The following is a 17,713-nucleotide window of genomic DNA, read 5'->3' as shown; positions in this document are numbered from 1 at the left end:
TTCTACACCCCTTCCCAAAGATGAGGGAACAATTTAGTTTAATGCCTGATTATGCTAAAGAGTAGTCTAGAAGACTTTAATTATTTTAGACTAAAAAGCTTAATAATTCTTTCTTCCTTTTTTATTATTTATTCCTTTATTCATCTTCCACAGTGTAACCAGTTGTTGCTACTATTGTAGCACAGTATTTGGAAGCCATAGTGAAGCAATTTTATTAAAGCTAGAAAGACAAAAGTTGAGACAGATATTGCTTGTCCTTGCCAAGGGCCCTGAATAAGTCTGTTTTTCTCCATCTCAAGGTAAAACCTCGCTGGGTGTCCGCAGTGAAGGGAGGAATCTCCCACCACACTCTGAGAAGGGGAATGCTAGAAGTGTGTCGTGTTAAAGAGCAGGACAGGGCTTTTACAGTCTGAAGCCATGGGCTGTGAGTCAGGGGGTGCTCAGGGAGCTGCGCCAGCTGGAGCAGAACACTGTGCCTGGGCAGGGATTGAGCAGCTCTGGCCGTGTCCTGTTTTACTCCTCACCAGGAATGGCTTGAGCAAGGAGGGTCTCCTGTTTTTAGTGTTAAAGAAAGCACACTAAAGGCAGAGGTGGCTTCCTCCGTGCTCCTTGGGAATTGGCATGTGAACCACAAGGGAACCAAAGAGAGATTCTCAATTCCAGGTGCACTGCTGAGCACAGCCCCTCATGACTCCAGCCCCCCTGAGGTGACCTGTGCTTCCAACCAGAGGGGCCAGAGCCTCTGACCTGCATTGAGCAGGCCTGCCACAGCTCCGTGTCACACTGAGCACTGTAGTGTCCAGCCTTCCCCTGCTGCAGCCAGTCCCTTCCCAGGCTGTTCCAATCTCCACCTCCACCTTCCAGGAGCATCGAACGCTGCTGAGCACATCCAGTGCTCCCTCTGACCTGCAGGGAGAGGAAGACTCCCTCATTTGCTGTTGTGGCCAGTGGCTCCTGTCTGTGACAGATTTTGTGGCCTGCTCGGTGCCCCCCTGCACTGGCCAGGCTGGCTCCGTGCTGCTGGGCCTCGTGCAGTGCCTCTGAGCAAGGCTACAGGCAAGCCTTCAAAACAGCCCCAATTCCCCAAAAGAGCCGGATGCTCCTGCGTTTCCCCCGAGAGGGCTGAAGGGCCCCGGTGCCAGCCTGGACAGGTTCCCCTAAGGGGGCAGAGGGAACCCGGTGTCAGCCTGGCCATGTCTCCCTGAGGGGAGAGAAGGGACCCCTGGTGCCAGCCTGCGCAGGTTCCCCTGAGGGAGTAGGTGGGCCGCAGGGCCAGCCTGGCCAGATTCCCCTCAGGGGGTAGGCGGGCCGCGGTGCCAGCCTGGGCAGGTTCCCCTGATGAGGGGGCAGGCGGGCCTCTTGAGGGGCCCTGTACGCTGTTGTGTAGAGGTTTGTAAATCTCAGACCTGTTCCCTGTGGCGAGAGGGCAGCCGTGTTCCGGGCAAGAGGGCTCGGGGCCATGCAGGAGCTGGAGCCGTTCCCACAGGAGCCCCGCCTTGCAGCGCTGTGTCACAGCTGAAGTGACATTGCCCACACAGGTTTTTGGATCCTCACGTGAGGCTGCCGTGGGGCTTGCAGGGAAAAAGGGCAGTTGTTGCCTGTTTGGAAGTGAGGCTGAAAACATAATTCCTAAATTAACATCAATGCAAATGAAATCAATCGCTCCATTGCTGCCTTGGTGGTTCTGGTCCCTCCTGCCTGTGCCTCAGGCTCTCCCCAGCAGGAGAGTGTTTGGTGGGCCCTGATCTCCAAAAATCCATCTTGTGTGTCTCTGCCTTGTGACAGAACTTGGTGAAACTTGGTGGCTCAGGCTGGGCAGGGGCCAAAGCAGCCAGTTCAAACAGGGGTGATGCCTTTTGGGACTATGTAAAAACAGAGGCCAGACCAAATCAAGGGAATACAAAGGAGATCTGTTTACTGAAGGGCCTTCAGGTCCATTTCAGGCAGACAAAGCACCCCCAGGAGCTACACCCAAAACTGCTTAATCTTCATTTATAGCTTCAGGTAATGAGGTCATTTACCCGCAGTTTGTTCTCCCCAACTCACTTTTGTTTCCATCTCTCAGGGCCTGAGGCAGTGAGGTTTCCTTGATTCCCAGGCCTAGAGAGGAATTGTTTTTTCTGACCAAAATGGGAAAGCATCAGCTGACACTGTATATGGAGTTTAGAGTTATACACTGAAGAATCTCAGGATTACAAATACACAAAAAATAGAAAAGCTAAAATCCTAAGGCATCAGGGGTGAATAGCAACCAGCTGCAACCTTGGAGCACGAGGATCACCAAGTGCCTGACTGCTCAGAGGCTGCTCAGAACTGCAGGCGTCCAGAGCATAGCCCCAAACCACGTGGGTCAGGTGCAGCAGGAACAAAACTGCCTCCAGCAACCTTGAGTGGCAATCTGGCTAAAGCTTTGTCTGCTCAAACCTAGCCTAAGCAAGGTTTAGGAGGAAGAAGTAAATGTGAAGCTGCTAAAAAGCTGCCCAGGAGAGGCAGCAGCTGTGTGGGGGCCTGGCAGCCGAGGTTCACCCAGCGCAGCCTTTAGAGGGTTTGTCTGGTGGTACCAGTCCAGGGTCAGCCTGTGGGTGTATCTTGAGGGCAGATAAAATTCACTGGACATGACCCTGTGAGAGCTGGTGTGCTTTGCCACATGAGTCTCAGAGGCACAGGATTGTGCCTGGGAGGAGTGGATCAGAATTCCCCAGCAGCCTGTGTGGCAGACAGAAGTGTGAGCAGGCTTGTGACAGCTGTGGGCAGGCCTGTACTCATTGGGCTCTGTGCTTTGGGGAAGGAGTGGCAGCTCTGCAGGCAGTGAACCCCTCTTCATCAGCGGCACAGGGGGAGTTCCGGTGACTTCCACCTGTGCGAGGAGCCATGTGGGTTCCTGTGGCCAGGAGCCATGTGGTTCTGTGACCTCAAGGGGACACATAGCTGTGTGGCCCCCATGTCACAGAGGGGCAGAGATGTGGCACCTCTGCAGTGACAGTGAACTCACCCGCCCAATGCTCGGTGGGCTGAAAGCAGGCTAGGGAAGGAGCTGGTCTTCAGGATCAGTCAGCTGCTTCCTTAGCTGCTCTTTTGTGCTTGTCTTTTAGACAAGTATTTAGAAAGTACTTAGACAAGTAGTTAGACAAGTAGTTAGACGATTAGTTAGACAAATAGTTAGACGATTAGTTAGACAAATAGTTAGACAAGTAGTTCATTAGACAGTACTGTATAGTGTCCCCTTCAGCTTTCATCCTCTCAGAGGTAAGGATGATTTGACTATGCCTTCCTAGTTGAAGGCTGAGCTCCTACACAGTTGTAGGCTGCCCAGATACAGGCTAGGCCAGAGTTCTTACTGGCTGATTCCCTTTCCTTTACTATAACCTGGGATACCTAAGTAGTCTGTAGAAAGTCTGTAGTAAGTAGGTAAGTAGTGACTGTAGTCTAAGGGGCTGGGCTCAGCCCAGAGTGGCAAGAAGCCCACGTTGGCTGCCACAGGAGGAAGCCAGATGGAAAAAGGAGAAAGCAAAGTCTGTAGTTAAGTTAGTGGCTGAAAGCTGGTCACTGCTGTGGAGGAGGTGGGAAAGCCAGAGAGCTCTGCTGCTGATGCAGTGACAGCAGCAGCAGCAGCAGCAGCAGGAGCAGGAGGGCCTCTTTATAGAAGGTACCATGGACTGGAGCACTTCAGAAGGACCTTTGACACTCGTGTGAACTGGGGCTCTGTCCCTGGTCACAAAGATGGGAGCCTGCAGTTCGGCAGCTGGTACAAGCAGCACTGAAACTGTTGATGGCAAATGCTGTTCTCTAGGTTTTATTTATTTGGAGTTTTTATACTTTTGGTGAGCTAGGGTAAATTCTTTGCAATCATGTGATGGGATTGACACTGGTCTCTTTCTGGAGAATGTCCTGATGTCCTTGGTCTTCCAGAGCTTTGCCCTCTGTTCCTGAGAGACGCAATGGCCACAAGAGGGAACGATTTCTGTGAGTAACAACTTCATGTCAGGTTTGGACCTTGTGAATCACCAGACAAGTGACATGACTGGTGGTCAGATCCCAGAATGATGTGCTCAGAACCCAGAGTGAACTCTGGGATGTTTCCTGAGAGCAGGCAGACTGACCCAGGTGTTTATGTTTAGTGACAGGAAAGCACTTTTTGTCTCTCCTTTCTTAGTACGCACAAGAAACAGGATTGTTTATAGAGAGGTCTGACATCCTTGAGTTACCCTTTTTTTTCAGTACTTGCCTTTTTTCAACAAGTTACAATCAGTTACGACCAGGGAAAACTTGACTTGGTAAATCCAGTCTCCAGCTCTGGTGAGAAAGGAAGATACCCCGAGGCCCAGAAATCAGAGCTGGGGTCTGTTAGACTCTTGGCAAAGCAAGCAGGGGAACAGACTTTTCCAACCCAGTAAATTTCAATGGCAGCTCTAGGCACCCCCTGACACGGAGTTGAAGGTTTGAGCTGGTTGTCCTGACTGCTCATGTAGAAAACTCCAAGTTTAAATCCGCTTCTGTACCTGGTGTCTTTTCAAATGGGATTTCTCTGCAGTCATTGCTGAGGGAATAGCTGCCCCAAAAAGGATCCTCTTTCCACCGGAGAAGATCTGCATGGTCTGGCAGCAGCAGCAGAGTGCTGGAGCGGGGCTCTTCAATGTGGGCAACACGTGCTTCCTCAACGCTGTCCTGCAGTGCTTGACCTACACACCGCCACTGGCCAACTACCTGCTGTCCCGAGAGCACAGCAAGGCCTGTGAGTGCTTTTGGGAACCCCTCCTGAATATGTGTTAATCCAATACCAAAGATTCCCAGAACCTGGAATTAGATTTAGGAGAACAGCAGCCCTTTGTCAGCCCCATGAATTGATGTTCTTTGAACACTCAAGCCTCTATAGAAGCCACTTGTCCTTGCCAGCTGTCTTACCCTTCCTGAAGACACCTCTTTCTAGCTCCAAGTCTTTATTCCGGCAAGTTAAAGCCTCCTGCAATAATAAGCTCTGGCTTATTGCACAGAAAACTGTTGGTCTGGCATCCCTCTTAAGAACATTTCCCACACACTAAAATGTCCTGGCATCGTTGGGTCATTGGGAGGAGTGGAGTATTGTGCTGGAGTGGAAGAGGAGGAGGATCGCACTGCTGTGGATACCTGGCTAACCTAAAGACTTTCCCTGTGTCTCTGTTCAGGTCAGCAGCAAGGTTTCTGCATGATGTGCACCATGGAAGCACACGTTAACAAGGTCTTGCATTCCCCTGTCAGTGCCATCGTGCCTTGGGCTGTCCTCAAGGTTTTTGGACGTAAGTCATGGCAGGTGCTTTTGACAGCTTTTCTTCCCTTTGTGTATGAGAAAAGGACAAACTTCTTCTTTCTTAGGCATAGGAGAACATTTTCAGCTTGGTATGCAGGAAGATGCCCATGACTTCTTGTGCTGTACGGTCAATGCCATGCAGAGAGCTTGTCTGAGCGCCAGCAGCGAGTAAGCACAAGGCAATCACCCTCACAAAGCTCGGAGCCCTTTGGACTGCTTGATGTGCCACCATCAAGGGAAACCTAAACCCTGGGCTTTCAGGCCAAGCAAAACTCATGGAGGAAGTAACGCTTAAGTGTCTTATCACTTGTTTCCAGCTTGGACCTCTCTTCTGAATCCACTACCATTGTCCATCAAATATTTGGGGGCTTTCTGAGATCCAGAGGTGCGTTTCCACAGCTATTACTCTCCTTGACATTGCCCATGCCCTTCTGTCTGCCTGTGCTCGACACTTGGTCCTGGGACTAGTGGGACAGGTGCAATGTGTAAATGGGCAATGCCAGTCAGCTTGCCATTGCTGAGCATTTGGATTTTCCCTTCCAGTCACCTGCTTCAGCTGCAAAGCCATTTCTGACTCCTACGAGGCCTTCCTGGATGTTCCTTTGGATATCAATGTAAGAGGCTTTGCAGTTGTGCTACAAGACATCCCAAGGCCCTGCAGCTGCTTCCCAAAGTCAACACATTTGTCTTAAAAATATAGCCTGTGAACACAAGAGGTCTAGGTGGTGGGTGGGAAGGGCAATGGATAGCGTCCCCCTGCAGAGGCTGTGGCACTGGGCTCTCTGCAGGTGCTCTTTTTAAGCTGGACAAACAGCAATTATCCTCTCTGCACCCTTGATACATCGTCATCCTTCTTCTCTTTGCCTGCCCTCCCGTAACACCTGTCTGGCTCCCAGGCTGAAGGGTTGTTTGCATTGTAGTTTGCACCACTGATGCCCCTGCACACTGTCATTAGTTGAACTGAGCGGGGGCACAGGGACAGAGCTCTTGACAGCTCCAGGAGCTGCTGGGAGACGGGGAGGTGTTCAGCGTCGCACTCTCTTTCTGCCTCCTTCTGGATAGGTTCATGGTGGGTCTCTTCAGCGTCAGCTATGGGGCTTTTCTGGTCAGCTTCTGGGAAATGCTTGGGTGAGGGCATTTCCTGCAGCTCAGCGTGCCCATTTCTCACTCCTCCAGGCAGCCTCGTCCCTCACTGCAGCTCTGGAAGCCTTTGTGACACCTGAGCAGCTGGATGGTGAAAACTGCTTTAAATGCAACAAGTGAGATGATTACTAAGAACATCCAGAGTAAGACGGGATGCTGTTGGAGGGGGCTGCATGTCATTGAAGAGAAGTCATCTTCCTGTGCAGGTTTACTGCACGCAGATGAGATGCAGCTTTTGGCAAATATGGCAGTGAAGAGCCTTAGAATAACAAAAGCTGTGTGAGACAGGAGAGGTTGCCTGGCCAGCTTGGGGAAGATTGGGTGCATTTCAGCACTGGGCTGTCTGTGCTTGCTTTCAAGGTGTACGGAGAATGTTGCTGCCTCCAAGAGGTTCACAATCCACTGTGCACCCAAGGTTCTGACCGTGTGTCTGAAACGGTTTGACTGTTTCACCGGCGGGAAGATCAACAAGGTGTGTACACACGTGGTGTGCAGCTTTCTTTTCCTAGAGTAGATTTCCTAGAGCTTGTCACAAGCCACTCGTTAGTGATGTTAGTTGTTGGGTAGTAGTTGTCTGTAGGTACAGGTAGTGGTATGTGGTTGGGTTCGTTGTCCTCTCTCCTTGGGAGAAATGAATTCCCTTGGGAAGACAGGCCAGCGCTCTTCTCCCACAGCGCTGCTTTGGCCAAGAGCAGTTTCCTGCCACCCAAGGCATTACACCTTGCTACACGAAAAAGCAGCTGCTCATGAGCCCCAAGGATGTATTTCCACACCTCTGGCCCCTGGATGTGGCAGGCTATTCTCTGTCCCAGGTCAGGGTCACCTCTGAGCCCTCCTGGTGTCTCTGTAGGCTGTGGAGTACCCCGAGTTCCTGGATCTCCGCCCGTACATGTCCGAGGGCGATGGAGAGCCCCTCTATTACTCCCTGTATGCTGTCCTGGTGCACAGTGGCTACAGCTGCCATGAAGGACACTATTTCTGCTACACAAAGGTAAACAGCAACTTCCTTCCTTCCTTCCCAACGAGGAGAAGGCGTGCTGGGGAAGAGGAACTTTCCTGTGGGTATTACCAACAGCCAAGGTTTTGGGCCAGAAGGTCTCCTTAGGGGCTGCACTGGATTTCTTTTGGCACACTCTTTGTTAGGTAGTTTTCTGTCCATGTTTTTGGGGAGAAGCCATGCAGAGATCCTTGCCTTTATTTTCACAGGCCAGCAATGGGCTGTGGTACCAGATGGATGATGAGTCTGTGGAGGTTCGTAGCATTGACACAGCTCTCGGGCAGCAAGCCTACCTGCTGTTTTATGCCAGGTAAGACAATGGAACAGGCTGCCCAAAGAAGCTGTGGGTGCCCCATCCCTGGAAGAGTTCAAGGCCAGGTTGGATGGGGCTTGGAGGATCCAGGTCTATTGTAAGGTATTCCTGGCCATGAGCGGGAGTGGAACAAAAGGAGCGTTAAGGTCCCTTCCAAGGCAAACAAGTGTGTGAATTTATGGAATGGAGGCTGTAGAAGGTAGAAAGATGAGGTTTTGCTGGGACAGGAGCAGGCCGGGTGGGAATACTCTGGTTGACCTTTTCATTTGTGACCTTGGCTAAGTTGCTCTGTCATAGAAACCTCTCCAAGAAAATGACTGAAGCCCAGAGGAGGCTGCAACAACAGCCCTAAAGTGAGATCACTCTTTTTTTCTGCAGATGCTCTGATCTGAGGCTTGGAGAAGAGGCTTCTTCCTCGCTGGCACCATCATATGCGCCATCCGTCCTCAGTCAGTGGGCAGCCTGCAGCAAGCAGGTGGCTTCTGTAGTCCCACAGGATTTGCCTGACAGGACAAAGGTAACTGGGGAGGAGAGTCAGGGCACCACAGGAGCTGTGGATTTCTTTCTAGGATCTCTGCATTTCTCCCTTTTCCCCTGGCACCCTGGCAGCATTCTTCACAGCCACAATGCTGCTTCCTGTCAAAGCATGCCACCTGCATCCATGCCATTTGTGTGCCTTTGGCCCTTTGGCCTTGGCAGCCCTCCAGAAGGGCCTTTGGGAGGCTCTGAAATGTGCCCTCCCAGAGCTTCTGGGGCTTCCCCACTGACCCTCGCCTTTTCAGGTGAGAAGGGCAGGAACTCTGCACAGCTCTCTTTCCAGGATATGGTGCTGAATGTGGAAGACCCTGGCCAGGAGGAGGTGGAGAGCGGATCCCCACTGTGGAGCAAGGAAGCCTGCAGCTATGTTACGGACACCACCGGCTGTGATGACGCCACAGGGCCTCCTCCAAGTTGTGGCCATGATCCCATAGATGATACTGCTTCAGGGCCTTCCAACAGGAGCTTGGAGTTGGCCTGTGGACCTGGGGATGCTTGTCAGGAAACCCTGCTGATGCAGGAAGAGACAAGCAGTTCCGTGTGGAGCGGCTACGACCTCCGCAGCCGCTTTGTGCAGCACACAGGCTTCAACTCTTCATCAAGGAAGAGGAAAAGGGAGACAAGGAATTCTCCCTGTTGTGACAAAACTCCTGTTGATGATGCAGTTCCAGGGCCCTCCAGCACCAGCCTGAAGCAGGCTGCCATGCTTTGGGCTGGTCCAGAGCAAACCCAACTGTGGTGGAACGAGCAGAGAAGATCCCCAGAGCAGGGCTGTGACCTCCATGGCCTCTCTGTGCAGTGCACAGACCAGCAGCCCTCTCTGAGCAAGAGGAGGAGAACAAATCCTCCAGGATGGGACAAAGCCCCAGTGGATAATGCAGCTTCAGGGCCCTCCAACATCAGCTTCCAGCAGGCTTGTGTGCTCAGGGCAGCTCGTGAGCAAATCCAACTGAGGCTGAGGGAGCAGAGAAGCTGCCCACAGCTGGGCTACGATTTCTGCTGCCGGTTTGTGCGTTTCTCAGCCCACCACCGTTCAGTGAGAAAAAGGAGGGTTTGTGTGCCCCAGAGACGCAGGTCAGGGAAGCACTCGAGGCACTCTAGGAGTGCTGGTGGCAGATGGTGGCGCTGGCTGAAGCAGAATGGGAAATTAGCACTGCATTTTTTAGCAGAGCTGTCCATGTTTTCTACACCCATTCCCAAAGAAGAGGGAACAATTTAGTTCTATGGCTGATGATGCCAACGACTAGTCTAGAAGGTTTTAATTAGTCTAGTCTAAAAGGCATAATAATTCCCAGGAGGAAGTGATCACAGAGAAAGGAGACCAGCAAAGGCAGTAGTTAAGTTAGTGGGTGAACGCTGGTCATTCCTGTGGAAGAGGTGGGAAAACCAGAGAGCTCTGCTGCTGATGCGGTGACAGCAGCAGCAGCAGGTACAGCAGGGCCTCTTTAGAGAAAGTACCATGGACTGGAGCACTTCAGAATGACCTTTGATGCTCCTGTGAACTGGGGCACTGTCACTGATCACAAAGATGGGAGACTGCAGTTCAGCAGCTGGTACAAGCAGTACCTCGACTCTTTTCAAATGGAATTTCTCTGCAGTCATTGCTGAGGAAATAGCTCCCCCAAAAAGGATCCTCTTTCCACCAGAGAAGATTTACAGGGTCTGGCAGCAGCAGCAGAGTGCTGGAGCGCGGCTCTTCAATGTGGGCAACACGTGCTTCCTCAACGCTGTCCTGCAGTGCTTGACCTACACACCGCCACTGGCCAACTACCTGCTGTCCCGAGAGCACAGCAAGGCCTGTGAGTGCTTTTGGGAACCCCTCCTGAATATGTGTTAATCCAATACCAAAGATTCTCAGAACCTGGAATTAGATTTAGGAGAACAGCAGCCCTTTGTCAGCCCCATGAATTGATGTTCTTTGAACACTCAAGCCTCTATAGAAGCCACTTGTCCTTGCCAGCTGTCTTACCCTTCCTGAAGACACCTCTTTCTAGCTCCAAGTCTTTATTCCAGCAAGTTAAAGCAGCCTGGCTTATTGCACAGAAAATTGTTGGTCCGGCATCCCTCTTAAGAACATTTTCCACACACTAAAATGTCCTGGGATCGTTGGGTCATTGGGAGGAGTGGAGTATTGCGCTAAAGTGAAAGATGAGGAGGAGGATCGCACTGCTGTGGATACCTGGCTAACCTAAAGACTTTCCCTGTGTCTCTGTTCAGGTCAGCAGCAAGGTTTCTGCATGATGTGCACCATGGAAGCACACGTTAACAAGGTCTTGCATTCCCCTGTCAGTGCCATCGTGCCTTGGGCTGTCCTCAAGGTTTTTGGACGTAAGTCATGGCAGGTGCTTTTGACAGCTTTTCTTCCCTTTGTGTATGAGAAAAGGACAAACTTCTTCTTTCTTAGGCATAGGAGAACATTTTCAGCTTGGTATGTAGGAAGATGCCCATGACTTCTTGTGCTGTACGGTCAATGCCATGCAGAGTGCTTGTCTGAGCGCAAGCAGCGAGTAAGCACAAGGCAATCACCCTCACAAAGCTCGGAGCCCTTTGGACTGCTTGATGTGCCACAATCAAGGGAAACCTAAACCCTGGGCTTTCAGGCCAAGCAAAACTCATGGAGGAAGTAACGCTTAAGTGTCTTATCACTTGTTTCCAGCTTGGACCTCTCTTCTGAATCCACTACCATTGTCCATCAAATATTTGGGGGCTTTCTGAGATCCAGAGGTGCGTTTCCACAGCTATTACTCTCCTTGACATTGCCCGTGCCCTTCTGTCTGCCTGTGCTCGACACTTGGTCCTGGGACTAGTGGGACAGGTGCAATGTGTAAATGGGCAATGCCAGTCAGCTTGCCATTGCTGAGCATTTGGATTTTCCCTTCTAGTCACCTGCTTCAGCTGCAAAGCCATTTCTGACTCCTACGAGGCCTTCCTGGATGTTCCTTTGGATATCAATGTAAGAGGCTTTGCAGTTGTGCTACAAGACATCCCAAGGCCCTGCAGCTGCTTCCCAAAGTCAACACATTTGTCTTAAAAATATAGCCTGTGAACACAAGAGGTCTTGGTGGTGGGTGGGAAGGGCAATGGATAGCGTCCCCCTGCAGAGGCTGTGGCACTGGGCTCTCTGCAGGTGCTCTTTTTAAGCTGGACAAACAGCAATTATCCTCTCTGCACCCTTGATACATCGTCATCCTTCTTCTCTTTGCCTGCCCTCCCGTAACACCTGTCTGGCTCCCAGGCTGAAGGGTTGTTTGCATTGTTGTTTGCACCACTGATGCCCCTGCACACTGTCATTAGTTGAACTGAGCGGGGGCACAGGGACAGAGCTCTTGACAGCTCCAGGAGCTGCTGGGATATGGGGAGGTGTTCAGCGTCGCACTCTCTTTCTGCCTCCTTCTGGATAGGTTCATGGTGGGTCTCTTCAGCGTCAGCTATGGGGCTTTTCTGGTCAGCTTCTGGGAAATGCTTGGGTGAGGGCATTTCCTGCAGCTCAGCGTGCCCATTTCTCACTCCTCCAGGCAGCCTCATCCCTCACTGCAGCTCTGGAAGCCTTTGTGACACCTGAGCAGCTGGATGGTGAAAACTGCTTTAAATGCAACAAGTGAGATGATTACTAAGAACATCCAGAGTAAGACGGGATGCTGTTGGAGGGGGCTGCATGTCATTGAAGAGAAGTCATCTTCCTGTGCAGGTTTACTGCACGCAGATGAGATGCAGCTTTTGGCAAATATGGCAGTGAAGAGCCTTAGAATAACAAAAGCTGTGTGAGACAGGAGAGGTTGCCTGGCCAGCTTGGGGGAAGATTGGGTGCATTTCAGCACTGGGCTGTGTCTGTGCTTGCTTTCAAGGTGTACGGAGAACGTTGCTGCCTCCAAGAGGTTCACAATCCACTGTGCACCCAAGGTTCTGACCGTGTGTCTGAAACGGTTTGACTGTTTCACCGGCGGGAAGATCAACAAGGTGCGTACACACGTGGTGTGAAGCTTTCTTTTCCTAGAGTAGATTTCCTAGAGCTTGTCACAAGCCACTGATTAGTGATGTTAGTTGTTGGGTAGTAGTTGTCTGTAGGTACAGGTAGTGGTATGTGGTTGGGTTCGTTGTCCTCTCTCCTTGGGAGAAATGAATTCCCATGGGAAGACAGGCCAGCGCTCTTCTCCCACAGCACTGCTTTGGCCAAGAGCACTTTCCTGCTACTCAAGGCATTACATTTTGCTACACGAAAAAGCAGCTGCTCATGGGCCCCAAGGATGTATTTCCACACCTCTGGCCCCTGGATGTGGCAGGCTATTCTCTGTCCCAGGTCAGGGTCACCTCTGAGCCCTCCTGGTGTCTCTGTAGGCTGTGGAGTACCCCGAGTTCCTGGATCTCGCCCGTACATGTCCGAGGGCGATGGAGAGCCCCTCTATTACTCCCTGTATGCTGTCCTGGTGCACAGTGGCTACAGCTGCCATGAAGGACACTATTTCTGCTACACAAAGGTAAACAGCAACTTCCTTCCTTCCTTCCCAACGAGGAGAAGGCGTGCTGGGGAAGAGGAACTTTCCTGTGGGTACCACCGACGGCCAAGGTTTTGGGCCAGAAGGTCTCCTTAGGGGCTGCACTGGATTTCTTTTGGTACACTCTTTGTTAGGTAGTTTTCTGCCCGTGTTTTTGGTGAGAAGCCATGCAGAGATCCTTGCCTTTATTTTTCACAGGCCAGCAACGGGCTGTGGTACCAGATGGATGATGAGTCTGTGGAGGTTCGTAGCATTGACACAGCTCTCGGGCAGCAAGCCTTCCTGCTGTTTTATGCCAGGTGAGACAATGGAACAGGCTGCCCAAAGAAGCTGTGGGTGCCCCATCCCTGGAAGAGTTCAAGGCCAGGTTGGATGGGGCTTGGAGGATCCAGGTCTATTGTAAGGTATTCCTGGCCATGAGCGGGAGTGGAACAAAAGGAGATTTAAGGTCCCTTCCAAGGCAAACAAGTGTGTGAATTTATGGAATGGAGGCTGTAGAAGGTAGAAAGATGAGGTTTTGCTGGGACAGGAGCAGGCCGGGTGGGAATACTCTGGTTGACCTTTTCATTTGTGACTTTGGCTAAGTCTCTCTGTCATAGAAACCTCTCCAAGAAAATGACTGAAGCCCAGAGGAGGCTGCAACAACAGCCCTAAAGTGAGATCACTCTTTTTTTCTGCAGATGCTCTGATCTGAGGCTTGGAGAAAAGGCTTCTTCCTCGCTGGCACCATCATATGCGCCATCCATCCTCAGTCAGTGGGCAGCCTGCAGCAAGCAGGTGGCTTCTGTAGTCCCACAGGATTTGCCTGACAGGACAAAGGTATCTGGGGAGGAGGGTCAGGGCACCACAGGAGCTGTGGATTTCTTTCTAGGATCTCTGCATTTCTCCCTTTCCCCCTGCCACCCTGGCAGCATTCTTCACAGCCACAATGCTGCTTCCTGTCAAAGCATGCCACCTGCATCCATGCCATTTGTGTGCCTTTGGCCCTTTGGCCTTGGCAGCCCTCCAGAAGGGCCTTTGGGAGGCTCTGAAATGTGCCCTCCCAGGGCTTCTGGAGCTTCTCCACTGACTCTGGTCCTTTCAGGAGAGAAGGGCAGGAACTCTGCACAGCTCTCTTTCCAGGATATGGTGCTGAGTGTGGAAGACCCGGGCCAGGAGGAGGCACAGAGCGCATCCCCACTGTGGAGCGGGGAAGGCTACAGCTGTTTTTTGGACACCGCAGACTGTGATGACGCTACAGGGAGGAACACGGGCCCTCCAAGTTGTGGCCATGATGCCAAGGATGATGCAGCTTCAGGACCTTCCAACAGGAGCTTGGAGTCGGCCTGTGGACCTGGGGATGCTTGGGAGGAAACCCTGCTGAGGCAGAAAGAGACAAGCAGATCCGCGTGGAGCGGCTACGACCTCCACAGCCGAAAACAAATTCTCCCTGTTGTGACCACACCTCCTGTTGACAGTGCAGTTCGAGGGCCATCCTGCAGCAGCTTGAGGCAGGCTCCCATGCTTAAGGCTGGTCAAGAGGAAATCCAACCACGGTGGAGAGAGCAGAGAAGATCCCCAGATCATGGCTGTGACGTCTATGGCCGCTCTGGGCAGTGCACAGACCATCCCCGCTCTCTGAGCTAGAGGAGGAGAACAAATCCTCCAGGATGTGACAAAGCTCCAGGGGACAGTGCAGCTTCAGGGTTGTAGTTCATTTATTTAGTTTGGTTAAGGATTTGTTGAAGCTTGTTAGGACGTTCTTGTTCCCCCTGTTGATTGTATTGGTTAGGCCCCAGTTGTCAGTTATGTAAACTCCTCCTATTTTACCTAAATGTTCCCTGCCAATCACCTTAGCCGTGCCCCTACCCTCCTATCCATCATAGTAAACCCCATCCCTTCTTCCAGAGCCTTCTGTATCAATCAATTATACCTCGAGGCCCCACTGGTTGCTGTATCTTTCTCCCTCCCTCTGTGAACCCCTATTAGTCCGGAAGGTGTGATCCCCTCCCCTTACTCCTCCTCTCAAGATTCCCCATTGATGATCTACAGTTTGTACCCTCCCCTGGGGGTCGGGCCATACTTAACTCCTTGCACAGCAATGCTCAGGGCTCTCTTGGACCTGGATCCCTTCCAGCGTGGACGCCTCGTTTCCCTGACCGAATAAAACCATTGCTGGGAGCTACAATCCAAGAGAGACTCCTCTGCTTTCTTGTCTCCACACCTGACGCCGTGCACCACAGAGCTTGCAGTGGCTCAAGACTCTGGAGGGGTCACTGAGGGAAAAGCCTACTCCCCAGTGATTCCCCACTCCTGGCGATCGCCGGAGCCGGAGTGCAAAGACCACCGTAGAGCCAGCCGGAGCTCCGGTGCAGTACAGCGTCACTTCAGGGCCCTCCAACACCAGCTTCCAGCAGGCTCGTGTGTTCAGGGCTGCTCGGGAGCAATTCCGACCGAGGCTGAGGGAGCAGAGAAGCTGCCCACAGCTGGGCTATGATTTCTGCTGCTGGTGGTGTGTTTCACCACCACTGAGTGAGGAAAAGGAGGGTTTGTGTGCCCCAGAGACGCACGTCAGGGAAGCACTCAGGGCACTCTAGGAGTGCTGCCGGCAGATTATGGCACTGGCTGAAGCAGAATGGAAAATTAGCATTGTGTTTTTTAGCAAAGGTGTCCTCGTTTTCTACACCCCTTCCCAAAGATGAGGGAACAATTTAGTTTAATGCCTGATTATCCCAATAACTAGTCTAGAAGACTTTAATTATTTTAGACTACAAGGCTTAATAATTCTTTCTTCCTTTTTTATTATTTTTTTTTTTTTCTTTATTCCACTGTGTAGATAGTTGTAATAATAAAATATAGCACAGTATTTGGAAGCCACCGTGAAGCAATTATATTAATGCTAGAAAAATAAAATTTACTTAGAGACGGATTTTGCCTGTCCTTGCCAAGGGCCCTGAATAAGTCTCTTTTTCTCAGTCTCAAGGTGAAACCTCGCTGGGTGTCCCCAGTGAAGGGAGGAATCTCCCACCACACTCTGAGAAGGGGAATGCTAGAAGTGTGTCGTGTTAAAGAGTAGGACAGGGCTTTTACAGTCTGAAGCCATGGGCTGTGAGTCAGGGGGTGCTCAGGGAGCTGCGCCAGCTGGAGCAGAACACTGTGCCTGGGCAGGGATTGAGCAGCTCTGGCCGTGTCCTGTTTAACTCCTCACCAGGAATGGCTTGAGCAAGGAGGGTCTCCTGCTTTTAGTGTTAAAGAAAGCACACTAAAGGCAGAGGTGGCTTTCTCCGTGCTCTTTGGGAATTGGCATGTGAACCACAAGGGAACCAAAGAGAGATTCTCAATTCCAGAGGCACTGCTGAGCACAGCCCCTCCTGACTCCACCCCCTGAGGTGACCTGTGCTTCCAACCAGAGGGGCCAGAGCCTCTGACCTGCATTGAGCAGGCCTGCCACAGCTCCGTGTCACACTGAGCACTGTAGTGTCCAGCCTTCCCCTGCTGCAGCCAGTCCCTTCCCAGGCTGTTCCAATCTCCACCTCCACCTTCCAGGAGCATCGAACGCTGCTGAGCACATCCAGTGCTCCCTCTGACCTGCAGGGAGAGGAAGACTCCCTCATTTGCTGTTGTGGCCAGTGGCTCCTGTCTGTGACAGATTTTGTGGCCTGCTCGGTGCCCCCCTGCACTGGCCAGGCTGGCTCCGTGCTGCTGGGCCTCGTGCAGTGCCTCTGAGCAGAGCTACAGGCAAGCCTTCAAAACAGCCCCAATTCCCCAAAAGAGCCTGATGCTCCTGCGTTTCCCCCGAGAGGGCTGAAGGGCCCCGGTGCCAGCCTGGACAGGTTCCCCTAAGGGGGCAGAGGGGACCCCTGGTGCCAGCCCGCGCAGGTTCCCCTGAGGGAGTAGGTGGGCCGCAGGGCCAGCCTGGCCAGATTCCCCTCAGGGGGTAGGCGGGCCACGGTGCCAGCCTGGGCAGGTTCCCCTGATGAGGGGGCAGGCGGGCCTCTTGAGGGGCCCTGTACGCTGTTGTGTAGAGGTGGCCTGCTCGGTGCCCCCCTGCACTGGCCAGGCTGGCTCCGTGCTGCTGGGCCTCTCGCAGCGCCTCTGAGCAAGGCTCCAGCTGTGCGTTCAAAAGACCCATATTGCCCAAAAGAGCCTGATGCTCCTGCGTTTCCCAAAAGATGGTTGAAGGGCCCCAGTGCCAGCCTGGACAGGTTCCCCAGAGGGGGCAGAAGGGCCTTGGTGCCGAAGTAGGCAGGTTCCCATGAGGGGGTATATGGGATGCAGTGTCAGCCTGGGCAGGTTCCCCTAAGGGGGCAGAAGGGCCCCTGGTTCCAGTCTGGGCAGGTTCCCCTCAGGGAGCCGAACGGCCCCAGTGCCAACCTGGGCACATTCCCCTGATGGGGCAGAAAGGCCCCGGTTCCAGTCTGGGCAGATTCCCCTGAGGGGGCCAAAGGCCTCTGGTGTCAGCCTGGGCATGTTCCCCTGAGGGGGCAGAGGGGCCTCGGTGCCAGTCTGGGCAGGTTCCCCTGAGCGGGCAGAGGGGCCCCAGTTCCACCCTGGGCATATCGCTCTGAGGGGGCCGAAGGCTTTGTGTCCAGCCTGGCTGGGTTCCCTTGATCAGGCAGAGTGGCCCGGGTGGCAGCCCAGGCAGGTTCCCTTCAGGGGGCTGAAGCTCTCTGGTGCCAGTGTGGGCATGTTCCCCTGAGGGGGCAGAGGGGCCCTGGTGCCAGCCTGGGCAGGTTCCCTTCAGGGGGTTGAAGGTCTCGGGTGCCAGTCTGGGCAGGTTCCCCTGAGGGGGCAGGTTCCCCTCAGGAGGCAGAAGGGGCCCCTTGTTCCAGCTTGGGCATGTCGCTCTGAGGGCGCCGAAGGGCTTTGTGTCCAGCCTGGCTGGGTTCCCTTGATCAGGCAGAATGGCCACCGTGCCAACCTGGCCATGTGACCAAACCCCTGTTGATGGGCCCTCCAGCAGCAGC

At 52.8% G+C, this 17,713-nt stretch overlaps 1 protein-coding gene and 1 pseudogene across 2 annotated transcripts; both read left to right on the top strand.

Moving 5' to 3' along the window:
• Nucleotides 1–2,973: 2,973 nt before the first annotated feature.
• LOC147649169 (ubiquitin carboxyl-terminal hydrolase 42-like) lies at nucleotides 2,974–9,827 on the top strand. Its single transcript, XM_086863924.1, has 13 exons — nucleotides 2,974–3,246; nucleotides 3,910–3,963; nucleotides 4,532–4,732; nucleotides 5,163–5,273; nucleotides 5,350–5,452; nucleotides 5,602–5,669; nucleotides 5,828–5,898; nucleotides 6,461–6,543; nucleotides 6,788–6,899; nucleotides 7,278–7,418; nucleotides 7,634–7,734; nucleotides 8,116–8,254; nucleotides 8,558–9,827. Exons 2-13 carry the CDS (start codon nucleotides 3,939–3,941, stop codon nucleotides 9,491–9,493), a joined length of 2,091 nt encoding a protein of 696 aa, XP_086720050.1. The 5' UTR covers nucleotides 2,974–3,246; nucleotides 3,910–3,938; the 3' UTR covers nucleotides 9,494–9,827.
• Nucleotides 9,803–14,939, top strand: LOC147649168 (ubiquitin carboxyl-terminal hydrolase 17-like protein 6; annotated as a pseudogene). The gene is made up of 11 exons (XR_015279466.1): nucleotides 9,803–10,073; nucleotides 10,492–10,602; nucleotides 10,679–10,781; nucleotides 10,931–10,998; nucleotides 11,157–11,227; nucleotides 11,790–11,872; nucleotides 12,120–12,231; nucleotides 12,610–12,749; nucleotides 12,966–13,066; nucleotides 13,448–13,586; nucleotides 13,890–14,939. The product of XR_015279466.1 is annotated as a ubiquitin carboxyl-terminal hydrolase 17-like protein 6 (transcript).
• The last annotated feature ends 2,774 nt before the right edge of the window (nucleotides 14,940–17,713 follow it).

The sequence above is a fragment of the Cyanistes caeruleus genome, chromosome 27, assembly GCF_971803275.1.
Source record: "Cyanistes caeruleus chromosome 27, bCyaCae1.hap1.1, whole genome shotgun sequence".
NCBI lineage: Eukaryota > Metazoa > Chordata > Aves > Passeriformes > Paridae > Cyanistes > Cyanistes caeruleus.
This window is presented reverse-complemented; position numbering and strand designations above follow the sequence as displayed.